This window comes from Convolutriloba macropyga, chromosome 4, assembly GCF_964194025.1.
Source record: "Convolutriloba macropyga chromosome 4, txConMacr16.3, whole genome shotgun sequence".
Classification (NCBI taxonomy): Eukaryota; Metazoa; Xenacoelomorpha; order Acoela; family Convolutidae; genus Convolutriloba; species Convolutriloba macropyga.
This window is the reverse complement of record NC_134471.1, coordinates 32,697,963-32,712,811: the sequence shown is the minus strand read 5'-3', so window position 1 is coordinate 32,712,811 and position 14,849 is coordinate 32,697,963. Positions and strand designations below refer to the sequence as shown.

At 36.8% G+C, this 14,849-nt stretch overlaps 1 protein-coding gene across 1 annotated transcript in view; it reads left to right on the top strand.

The window, feature by feature from the left end:
• Window positions 1-14,849, top strand: part of LOC142338395 (uncharacterized) — a 239,615-nt gene that overhangs the window by 35,779 nt on the left and 188,987 nt on the right. Inside the window, exon 3 of the mRNA XM_075388151.1 lies at window positions 6,790-6,992. Coding sequence (XP_075244266.1) covers window positions 6,790-6,992 — 203 coding nt within the window. The remainder of the gene's footprint in view (window positions 1-6,789; window positions 6,993-14,849) is intronic.

The following is a 14,849-nucleotide window of genomic DNA, read 5'->3' as shown; positions in this document are numbered from 1 at the left end:
AGCGATATGGTATTTTTTCTCAAAGAGATGTCTCAGTTAGGCTCGAGCGATTATTGAAGCACTAATGCCAAAATTCGACTAGTTTACCAAAAATTATGCTCAATTGTTTTTTTCGTTCGTTTCAGAGCATTCTCTTGCCACTACTTTTCACGAAGCTCAGAAATGAAAACCTGGGGTAATCGTTCATCGCACGATTCCACGCCAGAGGCCACTATAAGTGCATATAAGTGACTCGTCTTCACGTCAACCAATCTCATGATGACAGTGTCTACTTTGAAAAATGTCAACTTAACACAATTCCATAATTTGATTGTCAGCGGTGTCCGCGCTTCGAGTAATCAAACTTCACCTGATGAATACAATTTACATATAGGGAATAATTGCGGATACCTATTGTCTAATTGTTTCACGTTTAATAGCAGGCTGAGCTTCTCAGCCGGCTATTCCAGTGCTCCTAATTTTTTTACAATTCAAAGAATTGGGGCGCTGTCTTTTTTTATGGTCTGATCACAAATTTCATGATTTTTGAAGTCAAATTGGAGTAGTGATTTTGGTCACGCTGACAGAGGAAGTGGAGCGAAAAAGCGAGTGGTTTTGCGGCGTAAATTTTTTCGCTCTAATTTTAAAGTAGAGCAAAAAAACGGTGTTTGAACAAAAATTCGCTTTCTCGCTGGTGGTTTTTTGTTCTCATGCGTCAATTTCACTTGATTTTTAATATTTTCCAGTTATTTGGATCTCATTTTTTTCTAATTGCTTTACCCATTCGATTCATATTTATTCTAGGCCTAGTTTTTTTGTTTGAACCAAATATCCATTTCTCTATAGTTGTTTTCGGTTCACATGCGGCATTTTGACATGGATTTTCTGTTTTCTTTTATTTTTATCTAATTTTTGAAAAAAAATGGTTTTACCAATTCACTCAGACCCAGACCTAAAATTTCGTCTGATTAGACTTGTCAGGCCGAAATTATTTCCGATCAGACTTTCCATACGGAAATTAACCCTGATCAGACTTTCCAGACCCAAGTTACCTCTGATCAGACTTTCCAGACACAACGGGTCTCTGATCAGATTTTCAGACCGAAAAATTTCTGACCAGACCATCTTCAGACCATGGTCCAGATTCAAATTCAGACCAATGCCCAGAACTTAATCAGTCTATGATCAGACTCAAGTGCGCTCGAAGAGGTTATGATCAGACCCATTTGCGCTCGAAGCATTTATGGTCAGACCCAGTTGCGCTTGCAGCCATTTTTGATCAGATTGAAGCGCGCTCGAAACCGGTTCTGATCAGTTTCGAATGCGCTCGAAATAGTCTGGTCAGGAAAAGTTTTTACTTGTGAAAAAATCTCTTAATTTTGTTATAATATTTTCACTTCTTAAAAACTGATGTTTGCAGTATTTATTTCATCTAAAGAATGTTCAATTTTTTGCTAGAGAAAACGAAACCCCACTGTTGAAAACAAATTTTTATTATTGTACCGTTCATTGTATATTTCTGACTCAATGGATGAGATTAGACAGCTTTCCATAAGAAACATCGCGGTCTCCAGTTGATGAAATTTTCCTCTGAAGGCAATCGGCCTTTGTTATCAGCTGGACTTCTAGTTTTTTATCAGAACTTTTGGACTTTAGATGAGTCTCTGATCAGGACGTCGCATTATTGTTGCCTCATGGCAAAGTCAACATCCTGAGTGCAAAAAAACAAAATAAAAATAAAAAAAGAGGCGCTCGAAATGGTCCTTGATCAGACCCAATTTTGTTCGGATATTTTTCTGATCAGACTCAGGTGCGCTCGAAGAGACTATGATCCGACCCAAGTGCGCTCGAATCCGCCTATGATCAGACTTTTCAGACCAAATTGAACTCTGATCAGACCATCTCCAGACCATGGTCCAGACTGTAGTGTGCTCGAACTTCCGTCCTCCAGACCCTGTAATTTTGGCGTGGGAACACATGGGTTTGCGCTCGGCTGGGTCTGATCATAAACCAATTTGGGTCTGCACCTAAACCTGGGTTAGTACAGAGCTTGTTCGACATTTTGGATGAATTCTTGTTGACTTCTCTAGGCTAGTTTTACACTTCTCTCACTCTGCTAATAAAAATTTTAGACAGCAGTTGCTCAGCAAAGCAATTCAAAATGAACAGAGTCATTATGAAAACAAACTAAATCAGAGTTAGAAACGAGATAAACCCATAAAGCCCGACTTTAGATGCCCGTCACTCAAACTTTGTTCTTAGTTACCATCTCTATTCTTATTCGTATAGATACTAGCCCTTGTGTGGCCTCAATACGAAACAGGCGTATGTACAGCTCCAAAATGACATCGAAATAGCTTGCACTTTAAAATTGTTTGTCCAAAGATCAATTTTTCACTAGTTTTTTTCCTTTTCAATCCCACTCTTGGTTCTGGGAATCAAAGGTGGCTATTTTCCGGCAATCTGCCGGGTACGTTTATCTTGGTGGATATGAATATATCGGAGACTTCAACAGAAAACTCTGAAATTATCTTAAGAAGAGGGAGGATAGAGGATGCTAAGTTCAAGCAGATATCGAGATGTGCTTTGAATTAGCAATCAACAAATGAGTGTCTCCCCCTCACGGAAAGCCACACCACCATAGTACGGCATCACGCTGTAACCGACAAAAACAAATTTGTCAATTTAATTCGAAGTTTATAGAAAAATTAATGTATTTACACATTTTCGGAGGATCGGAAATGTATGAAGATAACAATGATCTAAACTAAATATTTGGTTCTCTATTAAACTTGATGTATTTAGACCTTTCCATCGAAATTAAAGGAACTCTTTATTTAAACTATGATTTTTTCGAAGTGGATAATTGTAGACAATTTCATGTATTGGGAATTGTTTGAAAGTAATGCAAATCATAAATAGAACTTTGATTTTCGGTTAAATTTGAATGGAAAGGGAAATTAATCGCAAACTCTATTTAACTATATGATTTGTGTTTTCAGTGTTGAACTTGTAGTGACAGTGTTGACCTCAGCTAAAATAAAGCACAAACTAATAGTCATTGATCGTATTCCACCCGGGTCGAGGTTTTAGGGTGAATTTTCGTAAGAAATGCGGTGAATGCGGTGAATTTTCGTAAGAAATGCGGTGATTGCGGTGAATGCGGTGAAAAAAAATAATTCACCGCTTTTCACCGCATTTCTTACAAAAATTCACCACCAAATTCACCGCATTTCTTACAAAAATTCACCGCATAGACTATTATGGCAAATTAATGTAAGAAATGCGGTGAATGCGGTGAATGCGGTGAAAAATAATAATTCACCACATTTCACCGCATTTCTTACAAAAATTCACCGCATATGGTTTCCAAAGTTTACCTAATCTGATTTAAATTCACAAGAAATAACAAAGACCTAAGTCGCAGGTGGCGCAGTGGAATAAGCATATGAAAGCATGCAGGAGGTCAGAGGTTCGAAGCGGTGTGGGGACGATTCTTTTTTGTAAGAATACTGAGAACGCGGTGAAAAAAAAATAATTCACCGCGATTCACCGCATTCACCGCAAAAAGATGTAAGAAATACGCGGTGAAAATTATTTTTTTTTTTCACTGCATTTCACCGCATTTCTTACGAAAATTCACCACCAAACCTCGACCCGGGCATACATTGATCGTATTCCGTAGTCAAAGCACATACTTTGATCGTATTCCGGCTAATTCGAGTAAAAAGCAAGCTCCATATGTGGAAATTGGTTACTTTTATCCTTGACCACTCGTGTGAAAATGTAAGTCCTTTCCGCAATGTAAATAACAATATTTCCAAATTTTGCGAAACTGAAATTCATTGGTGAAAATTTATATGAATCGTGAAATGTGCGGACACATTTTCGTCACTCGATTCCACAAAATGCCAATTATATTGAACTTTTCTTTTTTGGACATGGACCACGTATTGCCAATGAGGGTTTTCACAATTGACTGCCGGTAATATGGGTAATCTGAATACCATTACGTCGTCGGTCCTAATAATTCACTGGAGTCCGCGTTTGTGAACACGAGTGTCATTCAATTTAACGTGATATAAAACTTGTTAAATTGTGGACAACAGTGACAACAAAAGCTGCGGATAATCGTTACAAAATTTTGTTACTGATCTCGAAAAGTCACGTGTTTATGTAAAAAAAATCCACAATTTGTCAGTGGGGAAATCGTCATCAATGTTTGCATTTTTGAGCATGATTATTGTTTCATTTCATTTTATGCTGCGCTCTAATTTTTAATTTAATCACGCTTCGAATTTTTTTTACAAATTACAAAATCATTGACAAAATGTTGTCAGATTTGTCTACAATTTAGATCAAAGCATGAAAAAAACAACCTGCGATTAACACAAAGATATTTGTTTTGGATGACCTGACAGTGAATTGGACTGAGTGGCAATTATTTTGATGGCGTCAAACACTAATTGATGCAAAACTTCCCTTAATAAAAATTAGCGTCAGAATATTTTATAAGAATCACACATTGCTGTTTTTCGTTAAAGACAATCCGGCAGAGCTGTTTTTTATGAGTAAAAGTTGTCTTATGATTATTTTGAGAAAAACCCTTTGTACTGTTTTACATTATTAATAAAAATGGTCATTTGATTAAATTAATAAAAAATCCTATATAGTATAAAATCGGTCATGTAGTTTATCATTCATTGTTCAACACTCCTCGTTCATCAGTAAAATGGAGTGGTTATTTCTCTGTTCATGAGTCACTTGTAGTATTTACTTCTCTATTAGTCTCTAGTAGTTATTTCTCTATTAGTTCATCTATCAGTTTTGTACTTTGAATCTATCCCAACTCTTCATAAACGACATTTTCCTTTCTTTCTGAAACAATGTAAAGTTTTTTAAACAGTTTCGCTAAATTCTAGCTACAAGCCGCGCACAGTATTGAATTTAATGTTGCGGATAATAAAAACACGGATAAATAGTTGTCCGCGATATAATCGTCTCTAATTTCCGCAGTTTCTGTTGTGTTTGTCAATTAAAGTATCTACATTAATTGACAAAGACATCCGAAACTGAGAAAATTAGTGAAGATTAAACCGCGGAAGGTTAATAACCTTAGCGTGTATATCAGGAACGTAGGTTTGCGGATAATAGCGGCAAAAGTGTTTCCGCCATGCTCGCGCGTCTTCAAAATCCGCAATTGCTGACATTTTTGATGAACTCATTCAAATTTGAGAAATTTTGAACTATTTTCCTTTCCTGCTACTGTTGTACGCGAAATCCTACTAAAACTTATCATAAAAGATGGAAGAGGGATAACGCTGACTTCAGCAACGAAATTTGCTGGCTCCAAATGTACGATTGTCGACGTAATTACCTCTCATCCAGAAACTCAAAAATGAGCGAGTTTATAAAGTGTGCGAACGCACCGCAAAATTGGAGATCGGTTAAGCAAAATTGTGTCACAATTCTAATAATTTTGGTTGAGAGTACGATTTTGATTCCCACCTAATACTCTATGCACGAACTATAATTCTTCAAATTCGGCCAAATAATTTTTTGACCTTCTAATGTGCCCACCCCTCATGGCCCGGGTCAAGATGTTACCGCCATTCAATGCAAAATTATGTAAAATAAGCTTTGAATGTGGAAAATTTTTGTAAGATTAGCGGTGTATGCGGTGAAATTATAACAAGCAGGCGGAGAATGCGGTGAAAAACCTTTATCGCATGGTGGCGGGGTGAAATTAAATAAGTTCACCGCGACATATAGCGGTGAAATTACATAATTTCACTGCTTTTAAGAGAAATGTACAAAGTATGGAAGATAAGCGGTGAATGCGATTAAATTACATAAATTCACCGCCTATTTTATTGGTGAACTTACATTAATTCACCGCTTAGAAAAATGTGTTAAAATTGTGTGAGAACATAGGTGAATGCGGTGAAATTGCATAAATTCACCGCTTAACTTAGTGGTGAATTTACATAAACTCACCGCTTAAGAAAAAAGTGGTAAAATTGTGTGAGATCAGCAGTGAATTCGATGAAATTACACAAATTCATCGCTTAATTTAGTGGTGAATTAACATAATTTCTCCGCTTAGAAAACGCTTCGAATTGTCTTTTGTTCAACCAAAAACAGATACTTTTATCAAAAAGCGCACGGAAAATTTACCCACAAATGATCATACATCTTTTTGATACTTTTTTAAAGCGGTGAATTTAAGTAATTTCACCACTAGAGTAAGCGGTGAACTTACAAAAAAATCACCACATTTCCCCGGTAAAGTTTGCAATTGCACTGCTAATCTTACAAAAGTTCAACGCGTATGTTTTACCAAAAGGTAGGGTGTTTGATTTGAATTCAAAACAAATATGCTAGCTTTTAGTGAGAATTGGCGCAGTGGGAGAAGAAGTGGCTGATATGCAGGAATTGACAGGTTTCGAATCTGTTCTCGGACGGTAACTTGTAGTAAGCGGTGATATGTTTCGAATTTTTGTGAGCTCACCGATTACTCTAGAGGTGAACCGACATAATTTCACCGCATTCACCGCATTTCACCGCAAAAGTATGTACAAAACATGCGGTGAAAAAAAAACAAGTTTTCACCGCTTATCTTACATATTTTTCCGATTTTTTCTTGACCCGGTGTCGTTTGAGATCAATTGGTCCAATGATGGTCGATTTATGTTTTTTAAATTTTAGCAGTTCTTTCAATTTAAAATGTTCAAAGCAATCATTTATTGTCCGCATTTCTATATTTTCTATTTTTCAGGTCTAAAACTCAAGTTTTTTTTTGTGTTTTAGATCAAAAACATCACTCTGAGATTAATCAAAAATCTAGACGGAAAAGGCACCGGAAGAGGACAAAACAAAGTCATGACGTCGAAGCTGCCTTCAATCCGGGACACTATCAACAGCACCAGGAGCCTGCACCTCGTAATTATTCAAATGCTTACGGAGAACAGTCAATGATTCAAGAAGAAATCCAGCATCGAGGAAGTCCAAAGGTGATAGGAAACGTTTTTATTGTTGACCAGAAGTTTCCATAAGCTTCACCGTTCATCAACAACGGATGATCAATAATTTAAGATTATAGTTGTGGCTAGTTAAATACTGGAGTCGAGTAAGAAAAATCATATGTATGCTGCATTGGAACTCCTAATATTCGAATTAAAGAAATGCGGCTTTTAGCGGATAATTTTTGATCACTTTAGCCGTTAAAGATAGCCGCTAAAAAACCTCATTGCTTGGAATTTACAGGCATCTTGGAATATTTCCATCTCCCATAGGTTGAAAAACCGCTACGAGGAAAAATTGCAACAGTATTTAAGATAGTTGGTGAAAAGTAGTTTTTTTTCACCGCAAATTTTGTACATCTTCATGCGGTAAAATGTGGTGAAATTATTTATTTTCACCGCCAGAGTGAGCGGTAATCTTGCATAAACTCACCGCATTTCACCGCTTTACTACAAATTGCCGTGCCTACACGGATTCGCACCTCTCACTTCCTTCATGTCAGCCACTTCCTCTTCCACTGCGCCACCTTTCTCTAAATTGTAACATATTTGTTATGAATTTAAATCGAATTCACTCTACTTTCTGTAAAACATGGGCGTTTGTGTAATTTCACCACTAACTTGAGCGGTGATTTTTTGTAATTTAACCTGCTTTCACAGCTTATCTCACATATATTGGACATTTTTTCAAAGCGATGAATTTGTGTAATTTCACCGCTAAATTCAGCGGTACAATTATGTAATTTCACCGCTACCAACCAATAGAGTTTTTTCACTACATTCACCACCTGATTTATGTAATTTCAACGCATTCACCGCTTATCTTATAAATTTGTCCGCATTCACCTCATATCTTACATAATTTGCGTTAAATGTCTGTGACATCTCGATCCGGGAAATGCAAATTTTGGTTTTTCAAAAAAAAGTATCAGCGCTAATAACGATATTTTCTGTTAAATGCTCTCAAACGCAGTGTGAAGCATTTATTGTAAATGGAAGTGTTCTTTTTTACAGCTGCGAAGCTGCTAGCTGATTGCGCTGATTTTGGTTTTCGATTTTGTTTGTTTTCTGATGCTCGTTTTCGTTTTACATTTTCTCACGCCGTAAACTTCGAAAGAAAAATTCTGCTGAACTCTTTATGCCAAAATTTCACTGCTTTTTTGCTACTTTCACGTGGGTGACTTCAATTCTTAAATAAATTGACGGTGATTGTTAGCTGAACTGTGTGATGAGCTTTTATCATAACTGATTTACCTCAATCTCTAAATGGTTTTTAACTTCATTTTGGCGACTTGAGATCACTCTAAGTTCTCTCACTGTCAATTTGGAAGTCCTATAAAATGGTCAATGCGAAAAATGAAGTGTAGCGACTAACCTAAAATATTGAAATTTTGAAGAATTTTGTTCGAAAAAGTCATTCACATTAAAAAAGGCTGGCAGCTTCCTGAGCTCAATTCCTTATCTGTTTCTATCTATATTCTACTTCACGTAAATCAACTTCGAAGCTATTTTGACGATCTGCCAGCTAAGTTGTGCAAAACTTTTGCAAGACCGTTTTCTAGCTTTTTCTTTGACTTTTCAAGTAATCTTTTCACACCTATCTTCTTTTTATTGAGAGAACTCATATTCTCTTACTCATATGTAATTTTTTGCCCGATTGAAAGCGAGTGTAGCAAATAACATAACAAAAGACAAATAGCAGAGTGGTGAATGCTTCTAACGAGGATGAAGGAGGGTCTGAGTGCGAAATTAACCCTGGTGCGAATTCTCTGCTCCCGTAATTATTTATGTAAGGCACCTGAATCAGGTTCTCCGCCTGTTGATCGACAGAAATTTTTCTGACGCCAGATGGTTTATGTTTAATCGTAGCTGCCCTCATCGTCTATTTCTTTTTTACACTACTCAAAGAAGAGATTTAGAGAAGTTTTTAAATTGAATTTGAAGCAAGAAATAAAACGCTGGAAAAAATTTAAGTTGTTCAACTGCTGAACTTAAAGGAAAGAGAGTGGTTTTTTACTCATAAGAAAGTGAGGCGTGGAAAAGTTTGTCTAGCGCCAGCAACGAAATTTCATTCATGTGGGCATATGACGCACGGTCAATTCAAATCTGCTTTTTTTTCATTCGCTCATGCAATTTCAAGTGATCTGCCTGCGTGACGTTATTTTTCACTCTTTTTGGAGCAAATTTTTGCGATCCAAATGTTGGATTGTACTGGTGCTCTGTCCTCTTGTTTTTTTGAAATATGTTTTTACACCTTTTTTCCATGACTTTGAGCTTTCAGAACAGGATAAACAAGTATAGCGCGGAGGTCATTAAGTTGCATTGGAAGACCTTAGCTGGCCATAGTACTCCTTCAAGTTCCTAGAGTGGTGCAGCTACTGGTAAGGCCGTATTATAACCTTGAAAGGCCCTTTTTAGGAGTTTTTGAGCCGAAAATGGCGGCATTTTTCAAAGTTCTTTTGTCAACTTTCAAGTTTGCATAATTCTTGTTTGACCAGTCATAAATTGACGTTTCCGAAACATGATAAACGTCTTTTGCAAGTTATAACTACGTTTTATGGTGATTTTGTGAGCTATGTGTTTTGATATTGGAAGCATAAACACCCAAAATTATACAAATTCTTGCAATTTTTTTGAACATCTTAAATATCTTTGTCGTTTTTCCGGCCCCAAGAGCTAAGGAACCTTCTCTAGGGTTTGTGTATAGGTTTCTGCATATTTTTTAGGGCAATGGAATTGTTTTCAACATTTTTATGTCACCAAATTTTTTGAATTTTTGCGATAAAAATTTTTGACTTTGCTTAAAGAGTTTTTTTTTTAATTTTGTATATAATCTTCTTAAGTTTTTATTGTCTTAATTGAATTTCAACCTCGTGGGCAGGGAACGTCCTCTAAGATTTGATGTAAGATTACTGCATAGTTTTTAGTGCTACTGAGGTGGTTTTCAACATTTTAATATTGCAATTTTAGCTTTTTTTATAAAATCAACTAGCAAACTTTAAAAAAAATTTGAGATAATATGTCATTTTTTGTAGTTTATTCAGACCCTTAGCCTAGGCAAAAGAACTTCCTCTAAGCTTTGATAACAGGTTACTGCATAGTGGCTGGTGGCAATGGAATTGTTTCTTACATTTTTTATGGCAATTTTTTTTCGCAAATTTAAATTAAGCAAATTTTGCAATTTTTTGGTGCAAAAAGCAATTTTTATCAATTTGGAAAGCTGTGTCATTTTTACATTTTCGAGCCCCAGGGTACAAAGAAACTCCCTTAGTGGGTGATATTAGGTTATTACATAGTTTATAGTGGTAATGCCTGGCGAATTAGTAGATGGCGAATTAGTGCCTGGCGAATTAGTAGATATTGTTATGCGTGGCTGTCTGGTTCGTTGCACCCTCAATGCAATGAGTCCTAAAGCTCAGCTCAATCCGTCTCGATCAATTGAGATAAACCAAGACAATGAAGAGGCAGAAGATTTTCCTGACGGTAATTGAGTGAATTTAATGACGAGTATGTTGAATGAGAATTGAGTTGTCAGATCATTGATCGAATATCTTGCTACTCCGGAATATAATCTCTTGTTATTACAATTTTCTTCAGAATCATTCAATTGAGAAGTTTTGATATCATGTTTGCAGTTATGTTGTTGATTTTTTCTAATCTTTGTTGGTACAAAGCTCTGGGTAATCTGTTTCAGTGCTTTGTACTTGGAAGCTATTTGCTTGATTGTTTTTGTTGTCTTGAAAAGAATTTACATCTCCTGTTTCAAAAGTTCTAGCTTCTTTATCCGGTAAATGTTTCCATTTAAAATGAAGCCATCTAACATGCTCATAACACTTCTCAATAAAATGAAACATTTGAGAAAGTTTTTGAATTATTTTCAGAAAATGAGTGCAAATAGAACTCTGAAAAGTGTTAGTGATGAGATTTTCGACTCAAGTTTCAACGATTCCTGGAGTGACTCTTCTCAGTTGTCCGAAGACAACGTTCAGCCAGCAAAGAAACAAAATTGTGCCCTAGTATCTGAGTCAAATGAAGATGAAGTGGAGTGTTCTACGGCTGCCCCAACCGAAACTATTGAGAATTCTTGTCACACCGCTGCTGCCAAAGATTGCGATGTTGGAAGTAAAACTTCTGACAAGATTGAGTCCTCTGTTGTTCAACAGCTTGAAAATAGTTTAGACGAGTTAATCAAAAAGCGCAAAGAGAAATTGAAAGAAGTCAGAAGACAGGAGAGGGCTTCAAATAGTGAGCACCTAAATTGCGTCAACTTGATGTTGAGCGGAGAAGAACAATTCGTTCACAACAATGACGTCAGTTTGGACCCTACTTTTCAGTTTAATTTAGTAAATTGTTAGAGATTCAGTCTGGACCTGAGCCTTCTAAATTTGGCCGGGTGCTGGCCAGAAAGATGTTTGGTGAAAAGAGTGAATGCGAGCTGCCAAGCAAAAAAACTCGGCCCGGGTAGAAGAAACACAGAACAGCGAGGAACAGTTGATAAACAGAATGAAGATGTTTTTGACAGTAAGTCTCCTCAGTAAGTCTCCTTTTGACAGTAAGGCAGTCATACTTTGTTCCTTCTAGCAGATTTTTTTCACTACACTTGTTGAAGATAACCGTTTATTATACGTTATCGTCTTAGAAACTCTTAAACTAGCTGTAAAGGAAAATTAACTGAGGTTCCAGCGTTCATTATTATCTTCTTTTTAAGGTGTTGTTCGGAAGAAATATCCCCGAAATCTAGAACTGACCTTAAGAAACGCACAACACGCATCCAATCAAATGGGTCTAGACCTAAAAAAGCGCTGCGTCAGACGAGCTAAAGAAGCAGAATTGCCTAATTGATTTCAGCAGTCGGGAATGGTCTGTTTATTAGTGATCTTCAGCAAAAATAATTTGTTGGGTCGATTGATTATTTGCAGATATCTCTTGCCCTTGTTTCCTAAATTTATTTATGTTGAACCTAGCTTTTTTCTTTTTTAATAGCTGCGAAGCGATAGCGGCTATTATTGGAAACAGTATTTTTTTTAATTAGTCGTCTCCATCGATGATTCTTGCGAGCATTGACTCATTCAATTTCAGTGGCTTCTACTGCTTTGCAGTTAAGATTTGTGTGCTTGACGGCATTTCTTTGTTCTGCTTTGTGGTTATTTGATTGACTTACTTCATTCGAAAAAATGATTTCTGAAATCACTTAATGGACTTCTTGAAATTTTATGAACAGTCACTAGTTAAAGATCGATAGTGTTCTTCTAAGTAGTGACAAACGTATATGCTCTAATTCTTGAGTATTAGAGTCTTGAACTTTCGATTTGGAATATTACTTTTCAAAAAGCTCTATTAAGGCTTTTTCCCTATAGATCTATCTGACTTTTGGAAATAACAGTTCAAATCTTTCCCAAAATGTCTAGTGGTCTATTGAAGGACTTGTGTTCAATCTATCTATTCTTTAATTGCATCAATTCCATCGATGGCAACAAGCGTCTGTTGCTGCCATTTTCCGGCAATCTGCCGGCCTTGTTCGTCCGTTTCATCTTTGTTACAGTCAAACTAGACTTCAAAAACTTTTCAGTTTAAAATGAGACGGAAGCATAAAAGTGTAGTGCTAGCACAATGCGAATCACATATTACTTTTGAAGTCATTTGTCGGGGAAGAGATATCAAGTGCATGGTTGATCGATCGCCACATGAAGAGTACAAGACTTTGATCGAAAACAACACTTTATATACTAGGTTTGATTGTTTGTTGAGATTATGTTACAGTCAATGTAAAGAGGCAAACTTCAAAATCAACTATGAATCTTTTGGTGGCTACGGCTCATTTCATGAAGGTGACGCTGTGTTGAGACCTGGAAAAAACTGCCCAACTGGTTAGTGGGCAATTCTTGAATATTTTGATCATGAAGATGAGAATCTGATAAAACCAATTTCAGTGTTCAAGTCTACGGCAGCATGCAAAAAGTCGAGATTAATGGTAGGTGCAGTTCGATTTGCAAATTATTGATGTGTTCCGAAGTATAATTGCGAGTATAAAATAACCGAATGGAATGGAGTCAAGTGTATTCAGTTGAAAGTTATCAAGGTGATCACCAATGTAGAAGAGCTATTTGTTTTCTACGGAAGCGATTTTTTTGAAGAAGGCAACTCCAACTGTAAATGTCCATTTGCCAACCTTCATCGAACTGCAGATGTTCAACCAGTCAGTTATACCCACGCTGCAATTCAGAGAAAAACCAGTCTGATTGATTCAAATTTTTTGAATAGTATTTCACGTAAACGGCTCCGAAATTTTGTGCAAAAAAGATCGAGGGAAATGACAAAATTTGCGAAGGTTCGAAACTTTTCCTCAAGTAGTTCAGGTGGAGTAGAGCCAGAAATTCATTTTGCTCAATCTCGTGCGGACCATAATGACGAACAATTGCCGAGACAGTTAGAGGAAAATCGTTTGGAGATTCCACCGCATTTTCTTATTTCAACTCCCAATTTTTCTGAAATTGAGAACCTTGAAGTTGGAGATTCGTCTGAAATTGTTCCCCGTTACAACAATGATGCAGCTGTTGAACCCAGTTGCTATGGTAGTTCTAGCGAAGATGAAGCTGTGCCGAGTGAATCACCCAATTCAAAATTTGAAGCATGCGTGTCTTTTATTTTAGAGAAGCATGCAACACCTGATGCCGAAGCTGATGAATGGATCAAGTTAATACGTGAGTTGAATCCAACTCAAATTATTCCATCCTATAATTCACTTAAGAGAAAATACCATTTAACGCATGCTGAGCAGGCAAAATTTTTGAAAGTGTGTGGTTTGGGTCATCGATGGATGTTGGACTTCACGAACGAAATTGTAGCAATTGTTAAAGAGAACACCGGCTCTATTTTTGCTTGGGGACAAATGAAAGAGGACAGTACTGACTTCAAACCGCCTACCAGTGCTGATTATTATGCCAAAGTTTTGCGCATTTTTCTTATCTTGAATTCATATGGCGTGAAGATAATGAAGTCAGCTTCTAAATCCATTTGGTCAGTATGGCTTGCGATCGCTAATCTTCCACAAAAGAAGCGCGCGTCTTTCGAAAACATTGTGTTGGCAGCTTTAGTGTTGGGTGACACTAAGCCTCAGTGGAATGATATTTTTGAAGTAATCATTTTTACTCTTCTCAAAATTTTAAACGCACGATAAAGTTAATGCTCTTTCTTTCTTTCAATTTTTTTTTTCATTTTTTGTTCCAGTTGAAAACTTTTCTTCGTTTAGGAAGTCAAAACTTGGTTGAATGTTTGTACAAAAACTGCATGCTTCGGACATTTTGAATTCAAGCTGCGGCCCAAGATTGCCGTTGTTGTTTTCGACATGCCTGCGACTGCGTCGATGCTCAATATGCATAATCATCAGGCGAAATATGGTTGCACGCTATGTCTGGTTCAAACACCAAATGTTGGCAACACGCGTTTTTTTTCACACAAAAAATCCATGCTAAGGACAGCTGAACTTCATGATGAGTGTTTGCGGAAGCTTGAATCGGAGAATCTTCCTGCTTATCGAGGCGTAAAGGGACGTACCGTTCTTTTTTATCTAGTAGACAATCTAACTCTGGCGGCTCCGATAGATGCGATGCACCAGGTTTATTTGGGCGTAGCTAAAGTTCTGCTTCATGTCATAAAGGATGAAACTCGTAGATCTTATTCGGAATCCCTGTCAAGAGCCGTCCAGACGATACAGGTTCAGTAGTCCGCTCTAGTTCTTTTTTAATAAATTCCTTTAATTTTTAATTAGTTCTTTTGCAAAAATCTGTTTTCAGCTACCGAGCGATTTCGAGAGAAGAGTTCGACCTCTAAAAGATGTTGAGTTTTTCA